The sequence below is a fragment of the Pan troglodytes genome, chromosome 7, assembly GCF_028858775.2.
Source record: "Pan troglodytes isolate AG18354 chromosome 7, NHGRI_mPanTro3-v2.0_pri, whole genome shotgun sequence".
NCBI lineage: Eukaryota > Metazoa > Chordata > Mammalia > Primates > Hominidae > Pan > Pan troglodytes.
The window spans coordinates 67,528,369-67,548,468 of record NC_072405.2 but is presented as its reverse complement, the minus strand read 5'-3'; the positions used below and the strand labels follow the sequence as shown (position 1 = coordinate 67,548,468).

Sequence of the window (20,100 nt, the reverse complement as noted above, 5' to 3'; positions counted from 1 at the left end):
GAATTAGCAAATTCATTTCCACATTAAAAAATAATAAGTAATTAGCCTGGCATTGAACTGGTTCTAAGTTCTGGGACATTTTGGCATTTATACAATTACCACTATACTTTTATATGGCATCAATTACACTGTAATAGGCTCATGGCAAATAAGCATATCATGACTTCTAATATAAAGAACAGAAACTACTAAGTAACCTTAGTAGTTAAAATTCTTGATCCACATAACTACCTATTACCAGTTAAGTTGTGGAATCTGTGGTTTTGATGTATAATTGTCTGAATTAAATACATTAATGTGTAATTACATGAAAATAAACCATGTAGCTTAACTCAATTGCAATACAATTGTTATCACTGAATGTAAAGTGATACCAATTAAACCTTCTTTTAAACACCACAAATTAAGAATTAACTACTGAAGAAACCCTAGAGTGTAAAGTGGTGGTCTACTATAGGTGGAATATCCCTTAGTATTTTCAGAGATTTAATGGCATTCCTAAAATTAAAAACATCTTTCTCCATTATTGCTGGCATTAGTTGTGCCTAATTCAGGAGAATTTCTTTCTCTTTTCTCTTTTTTTTTTTTTTTTTTGAGACAGAGTCTTGCTCTGTCACCCCACGCTGGAGTGTCGTGGCACGCTCTCAGCTCACCGCAACCTCCGCCTCCTGGGTTCAAGTAATTCTCCTGCCTCAGCCTCCCGAGTAGCTGGGACTACAGGCATGCGCCACCACACCCGGCTAATTTTTATATTTTTAATAGAGATGGGGTTTCACCATATTGACCAGGCTGGTCTCAAACTCCTGACCTCAAGTGATCTGCCCACCTCAGCCTCCCAAAATGCTAGGATTACAGGTGTGAGCCACTGCGCCCCGCCAGGAGAGTTTCAAACAGGCACTAATTAACTTCTTAAAAGATAGATGTCAACAATTCAGCATTTGCAGTGTTGACAGAGACAAATTATGAAATCTATGTTCATATAATTTCAGTGGGTGGGCAACGGGGTGGAATTTGGGAAAGGAAAGGCCTGATATTAATGCTAATACTATTACTTAAATTATGAAATTTTGTTTATCAGAAACAGTTGGGTGTTGGCGATTTTGTGTCATTCAACCTAATAAGATAGTAGCAATTAAACTACTTTATAAATAGCATAGAAATAAAAATGCCATCTTTTATGATATATTTATCCCTCATGTGTATTGAGTTGATCTTTTCCAAGCTGAGTGAACTTGGACAAGTTATTTAATTTCTGAGTCTCAATTTTCTCTTCAGGAAACTGGGGGTAATAATAGCTACACAATGGATTACTGTAATGATTAAATGGAGGCAACATAGTCAAAGACCTTGGTACAGTGCTTTAATATGAAATAGACATCTCTCCCACCTCCCCATTAGGCATCTTTTATGCTTATATGCATACTTGTACAAGGAACAAATGGCTTAGATCTGTAGGGGTCTAAAATATATCAGACGAGTGAGAATTTCATCAAACTTGTAATTTTGACACAGCACATACATATTTTTCACATGGGATACATATTGTTAACAGGAGAATTTGATAACAAGTGATTGAACTTCTAGAGCTGGTGATTTTTTTAGCAGAACTTTAGATATTTAAGAAAAATTATCTGCATCTAACAGTCAAATTTTTCCCTTCATACACCCCCTGTCTCTAACCTACATGTGCTGCTCTATGACCAGGTCTAAATTCCAGATGTTCCAAGTAGCTCTTCATTTAATCTTGTCTTCTGATGGCACCTAAACAAATAATATCAAAACTTGTACAACATTTAGAAAGTGGAACTTGAAGATTTTCTTTCTGTTAGACAAATAGACGCCATCTGGAAAAAATAACCCCAGGCGCTTGGACACAGGAGCATGACGCTTATTGGCTGGACACCATATGAATACCTTACACTACTTTATTTGGCTCCCACCCTTGCCTGCTCATTTCAAATCTTGCACACTTGAGCAGGCGCTGGGCTGTTAGACAAGGGAATCCTTGTTACCCATACACCCAAACACTATGAAGGCTCGCTCTTAATTTGAAAGATAAGCTTGCAAGAATTATCTGGACCGAAACGTTTCCTTTCATACTGTGACACCTGTTCTATGAAGGACTGCTATATATCACTGTGTATTTAATATTAATTGGTAACGATGTTTGATTTTTTATTTCTTCCATGTATTTTTCAACATTTACCACATTCCATTTCAAACAGGCATGTCCTCACATAATCTTTCCTTCCTGTTCCCCTCCCTCCCTTTCTATTTTATCTAATGCTAGTTTGTAAAAGAAAAAAAAACCCACATATGTTAATGCTATTTGTTTTACTGCTGGCTTTTATTCCAGAATTAGTATTATAATAATATTAGTACTATTTTGTCTTTCAAAATGGACAGAACTGTATTTAAATATTTGCAATATTATTTGTCAGCTCTTATGGGGAAATCAAGTAAATCTTATTGGAAATCATAAAAGTAATCTTCACTTTGATTTTGATGATAAGATCTTTGTGACAAAAATAGCTCTTAATGGCATTTTCTTCATATATCAAACTTTCAGTGGAACTACACTTTTATGCAGCATGCTTAAGTCGCTCCATTTCTAAGACATTTTCTTTTGTCAATTGTGAGCAGGTAGCCTTTCAAAACCCAAAAGCAATTGCCCAGAACTTCTGGAATTCATTTTTATTACATCCCATGATCTGAGCAGTAGGGATCCCCGTGAAACATGTTTGATCAAACGTTAATTTTATAAATTGCCTTCCTTCTGTACAATTCGCATGAAAAAGGTATTCAGCTAGATTAAAACTCTGGAAAATTTTAATGGGAACTTTGAAATCTGTTTGAGTTCAGCTTTTTGGAAAAATAAAACCACCTAATGGAAGTGGTCTTTATACGAGAAGTGGATCTGCCTTTGAGGCAATTTTCTTTCATGCATAATGATGAAATGGCAGCAGGATAATCTGAAGGTTTGAAACGTCTTTGCCAAATCCATATGCTTCTTGTAATAATATCTAAAGGGTCAAGTGTGTTTGATATGATGATGAAGAGCAAGAAGATGATAATTTGCAACAATGTCACTTTTGTCTTTTCACAGTCCTACCCTGGTCCGAGCCTGGAAAGTGAAGACTTCAACATTCCACCAATTACTCCTCCTTCCCTCCCAGACCACTCGCTGGTGCACCTGAATGAAGTTGAGTCTGGTTACCATTCTCTGTGTCACCCCATGAACCATAATGGCCTGCTACCATTTCATCCACAAAACATGGACCTCCCTGAAATCACAGTCTCCAATATGCTGGGCCAGGATGGAACACTGCTTTCTAATTCCATTTCTGTGGTAAGAATCTGCTTACCTGTTTGTGGTGGGGGCTGAGGGATACCATAAGGACAAGGACCAAGTTCATGCGAGGGCCTGGCATTGTGATAATAGCATTCTGAAACTGTTTCTAGCTGTGGAGACAGTTATTTATAAATCATGCACATTTCTAAAGCAATGTTCTATTTTATATTTAAGTCAAGGTAAAATCAATTAATTACTTGTGCAGTCACTCGTATTTATGACCCAAAGTACTAAATATTGTTTGACACTGAATGTGCTGTCATAGAGTCAAACCGGCTTACCAGCTGTCAGAGAAAAAGTCATCTCGAAAGATGCCACCTCTCATCCAGTGGAGGATTCCTCCCCAAAAGGGAGATCCCCACATCTTCTGAACTGCAGCTGCTGTTAACCTTGATTTTCCTTCCTATTTTCGGCTCTCAATTTCCACAAATGTATACCATAGGAAGGTAAGAAAAAATTTTTGAGTTTTATTTTGGAGGTATAATTCTGGTGATCAAAATTTATCTCCATTAAAGTGTTGCAGTCTACTGGACCTGTTGTCTAACAATTTATAATGACAACACTATGAATTCCCATTAATTTTTCAAATTTAATAGGAATGTGTATCAACCAGCAAACTAGCAAAAAATCAAATTCTCAGGCTCTACCCAAGGCGTCCAGTGGTTTGTATTTTTTACAAGCATCCCATACTTGAGAAACACTGGCTTATTATAAAATCTTTCTTCTGATTTTTATGTCATCTGAAACTTAATAATTTCTCTGTCTATACCCCAATAGTGGGGAAAAAAAATCAGTAGTATATGGCCAAGGAGAGAGCTTTAGACCATGTCATAAAACCCTCCTCCCAGGTTTACAGTGACTTTTAATTAGCACTTTTTGGTTTTCATTGTTCACTCACTTAACAGTCCAACTAACTCTCTTGTCATTTTCATAAGTCATCGAACAGTACTGTCATTTTCACAATGAATAAATTGATTAACTTGCCAATATTATGTTGTTTCTGATTAAAAAAACACATTTCATATTATCACTTATCTAAATCATTGGGGGATATATCTCTAACTTGAGTGATTTTGCAGGACGACTTTTCTGTTAATCATGAACATAAGGGTGGAATAAAAGTAGAGTCAAAAGAAACTCCAAAGTAGTTTCTTTAGAGAATGAAACCCAGAGCCTACTGCCTAATACACAATGGTGTATAGAATTTTCCTAAAATCTGGCAGCCATCTGGGCAGCCAAGAGGGGAGAACTCATTGGCAGCACCATCACTCAGGTTTTTAGATTATATTCCACTTGTATAGATTTAGCTTATGAGTATTAAGTATGACTCCATAAATAGAAAATGGATTTTTTTAACGTGCTAAATGTGTAAAGCTGAAAAATGTATTTCAGTGTAGTCACCTTGAAAAATCACCTGCCTACTTGTCTTTGGGACTAAGCCTTCAGACCCAATTCATGAGCCAAAGAAGGCATTCAGGTCATGCCTCTGCAGGGACCCGTGTTCCCTAGAGAGGAGAAGAAGGGGGCGTTCAGTATACATGGAAAATGCCAGTTTTGTTCTCTAGGCTTATTCCCCATGGTAGGAGTGAGATTGGGGCCATAGGAAGGATAATGAGATATTCGATTATATAGTTCAAGTCTTTTTCCTTTATAAAATTTACCTCCTTTCTAGTAACAAATTTACCCTCCTTAGCATTTCTACATCCATCTCAATACACCTTTAAGAGACGTCACTCTTAAAGAAATGCTTATGCAATGTCAGTAACTGTGGCTCAGAGATTTTTTCCAGATTTGCTGCCCATGGCAGTCATGCCATCCTCAAATGGCACATTTGGGACTGGACTCAGTCACAGCCACAAGATAGGCCATTTTCATGTCCATTCCCACTGTCCCTTCCTCTTTCCCTATTGGGAGCTTCCTTCTGTTCATAAAATTTCCTTATGCTCTCTGCCCACCAACCTACTGTCAAAAACTGGACTTTGATAATTTTGCCTCAACATGATGTTTCCCTAGGAACTTTCAACACTTTGCAGGGTATAGGGGAAACAAATCCCCTATTTGGCCTAAGATAAAGGAATGAAGCTCTGATTTGCTATTCTAGTTCTTGAAGGTGAGCCTGTTTGGGATTTTCATAGGGTGGCAAGCCTTCCCAGTACCCCTCAAGCTACATTCTGGAGCTGCACGTCTACTGTGCCTCCTCACAGCACTGGTCCTAGCCTTTAATGCTGCAAGCAAAAAGCGACTCCAGCAAATGCCCGTGTTGGTGAGACGGTGGGTAAGGTTCAGCACTTCCCAGTGGAATGTGGTGTGATGATGGAGTTCTTCTATAATCTGTGCTGTCCAACAGCAGTAGTCACTGGCTATTAAATGTGGCTAGTGGGACTGAAGGACCAATTTTTCATTTTATTTTATTTTAATTACTTTACAGTTAAGTAGCCACATCCACCCAGCAGCTACTGTGTTAGACAGTATAGGTCTAGTTAATGATGTTGATTCTAGCATTAAGTCTATATTAAGCCCATTTTTTCCAGGCCAGCATGGTCTCAGAGAAAGAAGATTTGGAGATTAAATTTGTTGTTTCTGTTTCTCAAGGCTTGCGGATCTCTGGCTGGATTCCAGAAGCCAGAGTCTGATACACTATAAAGTTGCAATAGAAATCTAATAAAGTTGGAAGAATCAGGAGCTATCTTTTGTCTGCTAATTCCTGTGAGAAACAAAGAGCCTCTTCAGTTCTTGTTTTGAGCTCCCACATGACTAGAATGCCATTCCTCAGTGTATATATTTTGAATGCTTACCATGGTCTCAATGTTTGAAAAGGCTCAAATGATTGATAAGACCTAGCTACTGTCCTTCTGGACAGTGAAAACATAAATAGTTATGAAACAATTAGAAACATGGGGCAATTAGAGACCAAGAGAGTGCCCAACTCAGATGTACTGGCCATGAACTCAGTAGGAACTCTTAGTTGAAAGAGTTTTATACTCTGGTTTGGGTATAAAACTTAGTAGAAAAGGTAGGACAACCGTCACGGCTTGAAGGAGGGCTTTGATTTGGATAAGCCAAGAGGAAAGAAAAGGCATGTTGGAGAGTGTTCAAAAATCAGATTGGGTATTTTGAAATGAGAGATTTGACCAAAACCTTCAACAACCACCTAAAGAACTTGGGCATGTTAGGACAGGTTAGAAGCAATCGCTGGTGGTTTTTACTCAAGGGCAAAAGTATTATGAAAGCAGTGTTGTAGGAAAATCCTTCTGGCAATAGGACCCTGTGTAGATAGCAGCGGTAAGAGACTGGGGTTATGGAAAGCCGCTGGCGCCTGTTATCCCAATGTAGGTAAGATGTGCTGAGGAACTAGAGCAGTGTGGTGTGCCATTAAGCCATTTTTGCATCCACAAATATGTATGGATCTAAAGATGAACAACATTTTGTCTTTTCATATTTTACATTTTAAAAGCATGAAGGAATTAGTTTCTTTGAAAGAAACTTTGAATATTAAATTTGCTCATCACACTTCCTTGTAAAAACTTACTAAAACTCTTTGCTAGCAAGTTTGCTCATGGCTAATATGATCACAAAATTTAACAACTGAGCTACGGACTGGTTTGCCAATTCTTGAAATATGTTTATGTGTAGGGACAGTTTACGTCATCAGTGCCCATTAGACAGGAAAATAATGTCTACAGATATGAGAGTTTAAATGTTGCCCACCTCGAAATGACAGTGCCCCTTCCAAGATTTTCTTTCAAGGTCACCTACAATATGAGAACAACAAATAAAAGCTAACAGTTGTAGATTCTAAATATTGATTTTGCTGTGAATTTAAAAATCCTATGAGTAGAAGCCATCCTGGGAAAATTTATGTGTAGGATCAACTTTCTCTAATTATATTTTCTAAAAGCTCTTGAATGTGATCAAAGCTGAGCCTTTTGCTGTTAGTATTGCGATTGTATCTTTGTATTAGTATTTTCACATGATGACATTTTAGTATTCGAATGGATCAAGGAAGTGAAAAATACTTAAGTTCTTTTATATTATTTATTGTATATATTTAGATATTGTATAGATTTTAGATGTTATTGTGATGTTTTATATATGCATTATGAGATATTATAGATGTGTTACTTATATATCAATTATTATAATGTATGTCATTTACTGAAATTTTGTTTTTAGATATATTCTCTTGTATCTGCCTCTGTTTCTTATCTCCACTGGCAACATAAGTGATACAGTTTCACCATTTATAAGCATTTCCTACAAATACCTAATATATTAGACATCAACAATTTAGTCCAGAATTAAAAATCAGTGTCTGAATGAGGAACTAGTATCCCAATTTTACAAATGGAAAATGAAAGTTCAAGTGATTAAGTGACTTAATGGCTTAGTCAGTAATTACTCCAGCTTCCTTATCAGGAAAATGGGGATGATAATTCTAGGCCTTACCTCACGGGGTTCAGGAAATATTTAAGATTACGCAGACCAGTAGCTGGCACATAGGAAGCATTATATAAGTGTTGGTTAAATAAAATGAGAAAAGCAAGCCTGTATGACTCTTTTGGAGAAGTTAAAATGCATGGGAAGGAAGACTTTCCAAAAGAGTTATTTATACTTTCATCCTGAATCTTCACATCTGTCAAAAAAGACTGCAATAAGCCTACTATTAACCAAAGGAGTATTTACCCTTTACTGGGTGTCTTTATTTATCATTGTGATTCAAATTGATGTCTTTGGGCCAGAGTGCGTCAGTTCAAATCCTGGCACTTCTGCTTACCAGCTGTGTGACCGTGAGTAACTTTTTGTGCCTCAGTTTCACTTGTTTAATCTCATCATGTTGTAAGTATTAAAGTAGCTAATATCTGTAATGTCTGGCTAGATATATTCAATGGGAACCTCTTTCTAATAAAAAGGTATCCAAGGTAGATATCTATATTGCCTTCTGGAATTTATCATAGACATATTGGGGTGCATCATACATAGGGTGAAAGTTTTTCCCAAATTTCCCACCACTTTTTTGCATTTTCTTGTCTGTGCCATTTTATTGTTAGTAGGGATTCCTGCAACTAGTTAAATTTCTGGCACTTTGAAAAGGATTCCATTTTCCTGAAGTCCCTCTTTTCTAAGACAGGCTATAAAACAGGGTAGAATTTCTATAAGTATGTAACTGTCAAATAAGTGCCAATTAGTTCTGATTCTCTAGGTCCAAGTTAAACAGTCATTCATGACCCAATATGCAAGAGTTCCATTTTTCTCAACATTCCTCTGAGTTATTTTGATAGTGAGTAATTGATTTGTGTGCACTTCTCAGAGATGGAGTCTGGTTAGAAAAGCATTGAAATGAGAGCCATGGATAAGCTTGTCAGTCATGGGCAAGTCACTGAACCCTCTTACCAGCAGGGCTGAAGTAGATCTATAGAAGACTGGATCCACACTGAGCTTGATGGGAGTGGTGTCAGGGGTGGGGCACAGGAGTTAGAGGAAACAGTGTTGCTTTTATTTTTCTTTGCATTTCTTATAAAAGTTCCCTTGAACAAATGTTCTGCCCCCAAGAAGATGGAAAGCCCCAAGACTAGTTGATCTCCATGATCCTTCTCAGGACTAGCATTTTCCTGTAATTTGTTTTCTGTCAACCACACAACTTTGATCTAGACTTTGAGACTCACCGGGTTTGTCATTTTAGTTACTTAGTAATTTTTCTTGCCATGGCTTTGGCTGTCTCAGTGTTTTAACTGCACCCCCCACCCCCCTTCAAAGTTTAATCAGTTATAAGAACCTACTGGATAGATAATTTCTTTTGACTGGAAAATGTAATCCTGCCATTAAAAAAAAAGTGATATTGCTTTGTGTGGATGGATAGTGTTTTCATGTTGTTAAAAGGAAACTACAGAACTATTTTAGCAGAAAGGTAGAATAAGAAAATGCCCATATTAAGTATTCATGGCTGAAGAAAAATCCTTTGATTTCTCCAAACTGAAATCAAGAGCCTCTCTTCTGTTTTTCCCCATTTTGGTATATTCACCGCTGCGCTTAATCATGGATTGGTGAAGGGGAAAATGCAACCTTGTATAAAGTCATCCCAGACTCTCAGCCTGGCCTATATGTGGTGATTGCTTGTTCTTTGTGCAGTCAACAGAAGCTCTTTCATACAAAGAAAAACCGTGCAAAGTTTTAGAATGGCCTCGAAGAAAGGATTCATTTAGAACCTGGGCTTTTTGTAGAGTGTGCTTCCTAATGACACATTATAGAAAATTTACAATGAGGAAAGCAACAAAGGCGATTTCAATTTCTTTGAATGTGTCAAATTTCCAGTTCTGGAGTTTGAAATGGAAAAAAGATGTTAAAAGGCAATAAAATTGGGGGGTTTATTTCCCAAATGCCTTCTTTTTCCAGTGAACAAAAGCAAGCCTAATGTATATACTCAGATTTATTGTCATTTTTAGCATTCAGTCATGGTACACTTTGCATTCAAAGGCAACTGTACAACTGTTTTGACAACCATCGCTTTCATAGGTGCTATACAGGACTCATGAAACTGAAGCAGAAGTGTTCCTTCAGGCCTATAGGGAGTGCCGCACATCAAGGAATTCAGATGTATTAGAGCAGCATGAATTTCCAATATGTTGCCATTATGGAAAAGACCACTGGCATATTGAATAATGCAGCTTTCAAAGCCAAGCAGAAAATGTGATTACAGACAATTTGATTGCTGTTTTTAAAATAAATATTTTCCAAATCTTGAGGTATTTTATTTCATGTAATGCATGAAGTATGTAACCATGGACTAGAGCTAAGCATCTTTCAGAACACGGAGGAGCTTATGATGTCAGCCCATTTAATGATGGAATAATACAAGTGTTTGTTTAAAATGGAATGGATGTCACCGCAGCTTGTTTCTTTCTTTAAACAAAGAGGAAAATAAGCCATAAAAAATAATTTTGCCACTTTGACAGAAGAAAAATGATGAAGAACAATTATTTAGCATTATGCCACAATTCATCAAATGTTTAGCAATTACAGCCTGTTTTTTTTTTCACAAATTATCCTTTTTTGAATATTGCAGAACACAAGAACAATGCGTTAAACCACTTTAATACTGTGAAGAAATGGGCTGGTTTTTTTGTTCTTAGTTTTGACCAAATACAATAAATATGCGGGTTGGTTGGGTTTTTTTCTTTTTGGACAAATTCTTAATAAGGCCAAAAATAGGTGTTGTTTGTAGTTAATTGTTAAGATCTACTTAAGATCTTTGTTTGCACAAAACAGACTACTTTGAATGTGGTATTGATATAGTTCAATGGACTCAGTATGTTAACGATTTGGGGCTTTTATTGCTATAATAAAATATTATTCCAAACTAGAGTTCTCCTTAATAGTATTCAGGAAAGGAGCCAATTTAAAAATAACGCTTTTTCTTTTCTTAGCCAAGTAATCAGACTCAAGATTCACTTGGTATATAGGAGTTCTTGTACTTTTTCTTCAACCCTTGAGTTCATACAAATGTGTGCCTCACCCATGCATGAAAGAAGTAAAAAGAGTATAACATCAGTTATATAATATGCTGTAAGCAAACTCTGGGACCTGCTTAATCCAGTCTCTTAAGTCTAGGCAGGAGTAAACCTAAACCATTTGAGATATGTGGTTTTCTAAGAGCCAAGATTCCATAACTTTCCTTGGTAGCCTGTTTGTGTTTAATTAACCTTGTAACATTAAGTTAAATTGCAGTAAGAGATTTAGATTCCTTCCAAGAATTTCCTTATTAAAGTTAAACCAAAATCTCTTGCTTACCAAATAGGAAATTTTAGCCTATTTTGTCTGCCTCAGCCATCTGAATGCTTGGAGAACAGTTGATTTCAAATATTTGACATTTATTAAGTCAATCCTGCAGTTGTGTTTTATCTGGCCCAAATAACCCCAATTCCTTTAACCTTTCCTCAAAGGTCATTATTTTTCAACTTTTAAATCAAATTAGCTCTTTTTTTGACATTTATGATCTTAAGGAATGTTGATGACAATGGATGGCAGAGCTCTAGAACCTGAGATTGCAGATTAATTTCTGATTTTTTCAAATTATTCTCTGCCTCTATGTGGATGTGTTATGATAGGGTCCTTAATAGCATCATTGATTGCTGATATGTTTAATTGCTGATTCATTGATCCCTCCTACAGTGTGTGACTCTTGCTGTGTTGGTTTCTAGCCAGCAGTTTCCCATTTTGTATTTGTGTAGGTCATATCATGTCCTAAAGGCAAACATCTGAAAAGGCCATTGTGGTATTGCTCTTAAGGCGTCTTTTTTTTCCTGCCTGGGTATCAATTATTTAGCAAACAAAGATGAATAAAAAAATTTATTGTAGTTTATATTTGAATAATTGTCTTTGGACAAAGGGATTCTAAGTATGTCCATAAGTAAGAATTTCCAGATCCTAGCCATGAGCTTTCAGTCATTAGTTATAACTTCAAAATTGTTAGTAGAATGTTTCCTAATGTGTTGAGGGGGCAGTTTGGGGAAAGCAGCACAGAACCTGGATAAAGAAGACATAGGACTGGAAAGAAGGAATAAACAATAAATGAAAACAGGCCTGTTCTGGATAGCAGTTATATACCTGGAGGATCTGTCCAGGCATGTGTAGGGGTATGGTTGGGGCTTCTTGTGGGTGGTCCTTTCTCCAGTGCTTCTTCTAGAACTGAGCTCTGTGCTCCTCATTTCAGGTCCAGCGAATGTTCTGTCCTCGCTCTCCTACCTTGAATAATCATGCTGGTGCTTCATGTGTCGAGAATTGCTTTCTCTTTCCTTCCTTCCCCATTCAGCATTAACACTTAGCATTAACTCCACTCCCCATGGAGAAAACATTTTTCTTGTTCTCTCTCTGCCTCATAAGCTCATTACAGGAAAGAGGACCTAGAAACCCTGAGAGCTTACTTGGTTTCATTGCCTAGACCTCCATGTAGAAACTGCTGATAACAATGCTCTATATAAGTGTACAGCCCATAGTAGGAGCTTAATAACTTTTTCTGATTGAATGAATCTATTTGTTCCCACTTAAAGTTATCTCTAGCCATAATATTTCCCCCAGACAGGTACAAGATTATTATTGCTTTTTGGGCTGACACTTCTAAGCAGTTGTTTAGTCTTCTAAAATGATACAAATATTCCAGTTTTATAGAAAGTATAATGTCATTTATCATGGTGTCTAAAATGCTTTAATGCTTTCAAAATACCTAAATGAATTTGAGCCCTAAACATAGATCTAACTTTATAGTCTTAATACTTAATCAACTTACTACTGATCATTTCTAACCTATTCCACTATTAAATTGATGTATTTGACAATTAATTACAATATGTAGTTGATCCTCCTTTTTAGATAAATCCATTTATTTTCTGAGTATGGCTATTTTTATAGAGAAAAACTATCAGTAAAATTACAAGACTTCTAAAGGAGTATATTTGTGCCTAGTCTTCCAAAGTCTTGGGGCAGAAGTAGCAGTAATATGAAAAATTAATGTCTATTAAACATTTGCCCATATGACTCATGTTATTTTTTTAATTACAAAATGATTATATCTCAGCTTGCCATGTCTTTGACTTGCTTTTTGCTTCATTTATGCAAGTAGATTATTAACATTGAAATGTTGCATTATAAACTCATTTTGTCATGAAATCATAGGAGAATTCATCTAAAATATTTTTCAGGAGAACAATGAGCCAGTCTCATTTCAAGACACCACTATCTTCATTATTCATTAACTATTATTATCTAGAGCATATGGGAATGCTTTAAGAGCAGGTTTTGGTTTTAGATTTTTTTTTCATTTTAGTTTTTTTCTAGTTTGAAAGTTTCAAGGTCTCTTATGTGGACAAGCATTACCTACAGAAACCTAATATTATTTGTCTTTTTATATTAGCCATTTATATACTTCTTTCTGCCAGCAGCAATACACACTGCGTAGAAGAAAAAGTATGAAGTCCTGGAGGGTTTTTGACCATTTGTTACAGTCATTAAAATACTAGATTTGACTTTCCTTTTTTAAATAACTTAAAATATCAAAAATACCAAAATCATCCGGAGAACATGTCTTTTTTTCTTTCAACTAATAAATATATTTAACATTTTGATAAATATATAATCACAAAAATGATAGTTAAATTCTCTGAATTTAATGGACTATACAAATTCCCCAGAGAAATAGAAGTACTCTTTGACAAAGAGAGGATTAAACTTCTTTTTGTAATTCAGGGTAGCATTTTTATTTTTGATAGGCAAAAAACCCTCTCAAAATGTGTTACATTTGAAAAGCATTATTTTTCAACCTTTAGGGAGTTTTGTTTTCTTTAATCATGATCTTGATAATCTTTAATAAAAATATGATCCAACCCTGTAAACATATCATGCTATTAAATGCTTTACATTTTTATATCTATTGTATATGTAATCACATTCTGTGTTAACCAGTAGATGTAACTAATGGTTTACCAAATGGAGATAGGATCATAATTCATACCGTATGAAACTTGCAAATGCTATGGATGAAAGATAACTCTCTCTGCAGTTCTCAAGACAGTGGATTCATAAAGTTTATTGCTAAAAACACTGTATTATTAAGGCTATCGAGAGACAAAATTATTAGCATTTTGAAGTATTTTTTTCTATTGTGATGTGTGTATATATATATATATATATATATATATATATATATAGTGCTTGAAAAGTTAACAGGAAAAGGAAAATAGGCTATGATCACGTAACTGTTTTTCACATAGAATAAAAGTATGCTACTTGCATCTGTATGTATGTATGTGTGTATCTTTCTTTCTGTCTCTCTACGCATTCATGTGTTGATTAGGTTTGTGTGTCTGGGACTCTGATCCCATTGTCTTTAGTATTAAAAGGTAGCTGCACCAAGGTGAAGCCATGGCTGAAAGTATCAGTGGCCATTTCCCCACTGGACAGATGCAGAGTGGGACCTCTTGTTAATAGCTACTATCACATGGATTTTTTCTTGTGTGTGGTTGTTTTTTCTTTCCCCAAAGCAGCCTTGTTCCTGATTTCCATAGCACACAAGGCTGGCCTGTATTTCCCAGCTAATAGCGGACGCTCTGCCTCCTCTGAAGCTGCGCTTCCCTGCAGCATCTCCCGCATAAATCAGACATTTCTAGGGTGACTTCATGATGCCTCAGATCTGCAGGTGGTATGTATAGTGAATGACAGAACCCAGGAACTGATCGTTCACTTGGGTTACATATATTAAACTTGGCGAAAGTATGAGACCAGGAAAGATCAAATTCTCAAATATGGAACACTTCTTAACTTGTCCGGGGAGTGTTGGAGTCACCCGCAGAAACCTACTGATGGCATTGGGGTCTTGAGAAGCCGTATGAGTGGTGGGTACGCCTGTGGGTCTGGGTGAGGCCGCCTGCACTTGAACCCTGGCAGGCCCTTCACTATCCACATGTGACCGTGGGGAAGTGATTCCACCTCTCTGCACCTCAGTTTTCCTGCTGGTGGTGAGGCTTGATCTGGTCTGTGCATCTGAAGCCCTCCGAGCAGTACTGGGCAGACAGTGAGCTTCATGTCAGCTACTGTGTTATTCACCTCCTCAGAACCCCCATAGGTTGTGGTCTGGGTTTTTCTCATACTATCTGTCATTCCTCTTCTCATTACTGGTATCTGTGTTCCACGGGACGTTCTAACAACCAATACACTGACATTTATTGGGCTCCGACTCTTGCCAAGTCCTGGGCTAGGTGTTTTACACACAGTTTTCTTCTTCATCCCCACGATCACAGCAGGAGGTGGGAGGTGCGATTCTCATCTTACGCAGAAGGACCATGGGACAAAGAGGCAGAGCACAGGGATGGACAGCTGGCAGGTGGTGAACTAGGCGGGCTGGGGTGCAGATCTCCTCTACATTTCTGGTGAGGCTGGGAGCCGTGCTTTTACACTTGGTAGAGGCTTGGTAAATTTGCATTGGAAACCTCAATTGAGCCTTTGTCCTCTCTCTGTGTCTCTCAGTCTCTCTCCTGATGAACTCGGCACCGTGATGACTCAAGCTGACAGTGTAAAGCCAGCGTTCACAGTTCTGCCCTCTTCTTTAGAAAATCAGAATAAACTCATACTATTTTTACATTGCTGAAATGATAAAAGAGAATGAGTAGAGAAAAAGAGAGATCCTACATTTCAATGAAAGAAGGATGGGCTTGAAATCCTGGCTGGGTGACTTTGACAAATCAGTTGATTTCTCTGAGCCTGTTTCCTTTGCTATAAAAAAAAAAGGTGTGACAGTGATCATATTTACATCACCATATGGTTGTGGGGATTAAGCTGGATACAGGATTAGCATTTTTAGTACCTAAAGGTGTAGGTCCATTCTCAAGTCACTTGTTGAAGACATTAGCTTTCCAGCTAATGAAAAATGTCAGCTCTTTGTCAAAAACCCAGTAATTTAAATTATACCAGTCTTCTGCAAGGAAGACAACGTTAGCGCCTCAGGTAGCAACAGGCTGTACAACAGACAAGGGTTCTGCAGCTCTAACTGAAGACCAGGAGTTGGGGTCTCCGCCATTTACCACATTCCCATTATTGGCCAACCTCAAGGTATTCTTTTCTCTCCATCAACAGTATAAAAAAATTAGCTTATAAATGTATGGAGATATTTAAATCACTTTATAAAGAAAAGGAGGAAAAATTCTAGGCAGCTTGCCAAGAATAGTAGGTCTAAAATTAGCTAGAAATGTTTACCTCTCTTTATTAAATTCCTGCTACTTTTTCTAATGTGTTTATATCAGTTTGTCCCCTCTCAAAACTGCATATTCTATATGCAGTGCCTTCACGAAAGCCAAAGAAATAAACATTGAATCGTAAATAAACTCAGCCAACTTTTCTTCATTCCTGTTCAAGAATGATAAATTGACGTGGCTGGGATCACAAAAGCATCTTGATAGGCCAAGTCCCGAGGGAGCAGCATACTCATGTCCCCCCATGGGCTCAGGGCCTTCTTGATAAACCCCAGAGTGAGGATCAGAAGACCGGTCCACAGAGGATCATGAGGCCATCGTGAAACCAGCTGTCTTCCTCTCACCCAGCCTAGGGAATGTCCCAGCCTCTGGGGATAGGGTTGTGGAGATCCCCTTATGAGGCCAAAAACTCGCTGGGAAGCCACTCTCTGTGCTGTGCAAAAGTCATGCTTTGATATCTCAGAAGATGAGCTATAGGGTCCAAGCATGTGAGCACTTTGTGAGGTTTTCATGGTAATTCACAATCCAGCTCAGCCCAGGCACTCAACTGACTGCATAAAGTCTCCAGAAGAGAGTTTAGTCCGGGATGGATTTACCAGGGTAGCTCAGTGGACCAAGACCCTCTTATGCATACACAGCTGGTCTCCACTGCAAAGGGGAAGGGGCACATATTCAGAATAGTCAGTGCATGGTAAAGTGGCAGCACAGCCTCAGGTGGCAGAAAGCTATAGAAACATAGTCCCTTAAAAATGGTATGACAAAGGGCTGTTTCTCAGAGCGCAGTATACTTTAAAAGATGGAATAAAAATGCAGATGTGTTAAAAAACCAGGGGTATTTTTTATTGGTATAATGGAAAGAATGTTGAAATCAGGTGTGTCTGAGGGCAGAGAATCCCAAATCTAACATCGTGGTGTCCGTTGTTCCAATTACCACGCAGTGATTAGAAAGATGGGCTCGTCCTAGGTGCAGAAGCAGGCACAGGGTACTTTAGCTGCCGCCTCATATGTGAAATGGAGAAAGGTTGTTATCGTTTACTTTCTTCCTCTTGTAGTGTGGATTAAATGAGATAGTCCACGTAAGGCAATTGTCATAGATGCTTGTGAATAGCAGGTTATAGACTCTCCACTTCCTTGGCCTCCTGCTTTATCACAACAGCAGGGGATGGGACCCCGTCCTTCCCTGTGGTCTTCTTTCCTTTTGGCATCTTGGGCAACTGGAGAAGAGCTAACTGCGCGATGAATGCTTAATTCTCTTGAATGTACTATTGTCATTTCTTTATTCTCATGTGAGTTTTCATAAAAACAATGCAATTTTTATACTGTAACTGACATGATTTGCCAAGTAATGCTTTTTATCCACATTCAGTTAACGTTTTGGCCTTTTTAAATTAAAAAACTCAAATTTTCTGAGGTTTATAAAACAGGATCACTAAGTGTAGGATTTGGGTTAAACCCGTAAGTTCTCCTCTAACTTGCCATAGAAGCTGTGGCGTGAATGGTGAGAGGTGCAGGCAGGCCGAGGCTTGGGGGCTGTGGCTGTGCACGAGGTGCATCTCCGTGTGCCATCTGGGGCTGCTTCTGGAAAGTAGGGAGCGCTGCAGTGAGGAAGAGGAGGAGTCAAACTCCACCCCACATTCTCTCGCATTGTTCTCTAATGATTGTGTGAAAAAGATAAAATGAAAAATGTGAAACTGTTCCAAAAAACACAGGCCAAGTAAGCCAAAAAGAAATGACTATAATACACATATTCCTGAAGAGGCCAGAGAAAGAGGAAAATAGGAATAAATCTCCCTGGGCAATCTATCAAAATGTTGAGAAAAATACATTACTAATGAGAAAATATCAAACACCTATCGGGAGACAAATGCACATAACTCTGAATCGTGGATCACAAGAGTTTCCTCAGGCACCTTGATGACAACTTTATGATGCATAAAATAGTAGATTCTCCCCTATTACGGTTTATTGGATAAGCACCTCCATGAACACAGGGCTGCCCTCCACAGGGGAAGGAAGAATCATGCCTGAAGGGCTCTTGGTCTAAGTTATGAAGAAGATGCCATTCAGGCATAAAATGTGTGAGATGAGAAAGTGATTAGAGTTATGTCCACGAGAGAGCAAACAAATGTTTTGACAAGGAATAGATCTGGTTATGGGTTCTTGGCTTTGAGAATCTTCGAGTGAGTGTTTGTGACAATATCCTGCAGATGGTGTCCAGGGATTTCCCTCCCTACTTCTGCTTAGTATGTGTGGAGAGAGGGGATGGTGAGGACAACTCTGTATATACTGTACAATTTGAAAATCTCTCCTTCTTACGTCTTCTACACCTTCACATGTCATTGGAAAATTAAGGTGTTTACCTGAATACTAAAAATGCATTTTTACCTAAAATAGCAAGATGTTTGATGCATGAAAATCTTTGAATATCTGCAACTCATTATTCTGCATATCATTTTCTATTTGTGAACACAGCCGAATTACTGTAGTACTAGGAGCCTTAACTTTTTGACTGGGTTCTTTATCAGAAGATTCTCTTATCAGAAGATTCTTACCTTAGAGATTGATGGAATATAAAAGTTTCCAAAATTGATATGCAAGTTGATTCCCAAACTGAACCCCAGTTCTTCTCTTTGTGTTGCATTCATATGCATTCATGCACACAGGACTTAGAATAGCTAGGCCGTTGGGTGTCTACTATATGTAGTAGTGTATCATTCCAACCAACACAGCTGTGAGAGTCAAGCAGGTAACTAGTAATAATTAGGCCTACAACTGGGACTGTCTTGAGGGACCCGGAACCCAGGTCCTGGTAAGCTATGTATGAGACACTATGCTTGGTGATAGCAGGAGTACAAAAATTAATATGGAAATAGTTCCTGCCCTCCAGTGTCTAGTAAAACAAATGAGGTATGTATTCAGAAAATCACGCAACAGTTTAAAGCATCACTCTCACTTTAAGTTATAAAATGATGTAAGGAATCAGGAAAAACTACCTAATTAATGGAGGTAGTGTTCTTAAGGATCTTAAAAATGAAAAAAGGTTTGATTAATGAATGACAGGGAGAAGTGGGGAAGAAGACGTTTTTGGAGTGAGGAAGTTTCACTGAGTGAGTATTATGTGAAAGGAACCATTGTCCCTCCCAGATGCTTGGCCCAAAAACCTGGGATTCATCCTTCGTTCATCTTATTTCTGTCACTCCAGACACCCAGTTATTTTCTTAACCAAACTGAGCAAGTCTCCACAGAAATGCCTCCAAAATACATTTTGAAACCTGCCCTCATTGCTTCCTTCTTCACCACTGCCACCATGATCCAAAGCACCATCTTCTTTGTGGATTATAGCAGTGATCCTAACTGGCCTCGCCTCCTGACTCCTGTTCCTCCATGATACATTCTCCACACAAGAGTCAGTGTGACCTTTTTAGCATATATTAATTAGATTGACCGCCCTTCAGTGACTCCTCATTGTACCTAGGATAAAAGGAGAAAAAAAATTCCGTTTCTTCATATGATATTCAGGCTCTGCCGAGATCCCTGACCTCAATTCACACTATTCTGCCCCTCACCGAGCTAGTCACACTTGTTTTCTGTCTCCCACCTCCCACCGGATGACCTTTGCGCTTAGCCATCCCTCTATTGGGAACACGCTTGCCCCAGATCTTCACATTCAGGTCTCAGCTCAAATGTCACTGCTCGGAAACTCCAGCCGTAAGTGGCACCTTGCTCCTGCCCTGCCGCTCACCCCTCATTACATCACTCTGTTTTATAAAATGAGTTGTCACTGGAAAGTGCATGTAATGAGGAAGAAGTGAATAAATATCAGCCACTTGGAGCATTCTTACTTCCTGAAATCATCTAGTTTATTTAAGTAGTTGATTGGCCACCTCCCACTGCTAGACTGGAAGCACCGTGAGAGGTGGTGGTCTTGGCTGCCTAATCCTGCTGTGTTCCACACGTCTAGAAGAGAGAAGAAGGCATGCCTTTAGTATTGTTGAATAACACATATATATTTGG

The 20,100-nt window shown here is 38.1% G+C and overlaps 1 protein-coding gene across 2 annotated transcripts in view; it reads left to right on the top strand.

The window, feature by feature from the left end:
• The window catches only part of TOX (thymocyte selection associated high mobility group box), a 305,743-nt gene that overhangs the window by 175,741 nt on the left and 109,902 nt on the right, over nucleotides 1-20,100 (top strand). For both annotated transcript variants that reach the window (XM_519777.9, XM_009455429.5), the window contains one exon: nucleotides 3,107-3,349. In XM_519777.9, the coding sequence (XP_519777.2) occupies nucleotides 3,107-3,349 (243 nt within the window). The remainder of the gene's footprint in view (nucleotides 1-3,106; nucleotides 3,350-20,100) is intronic.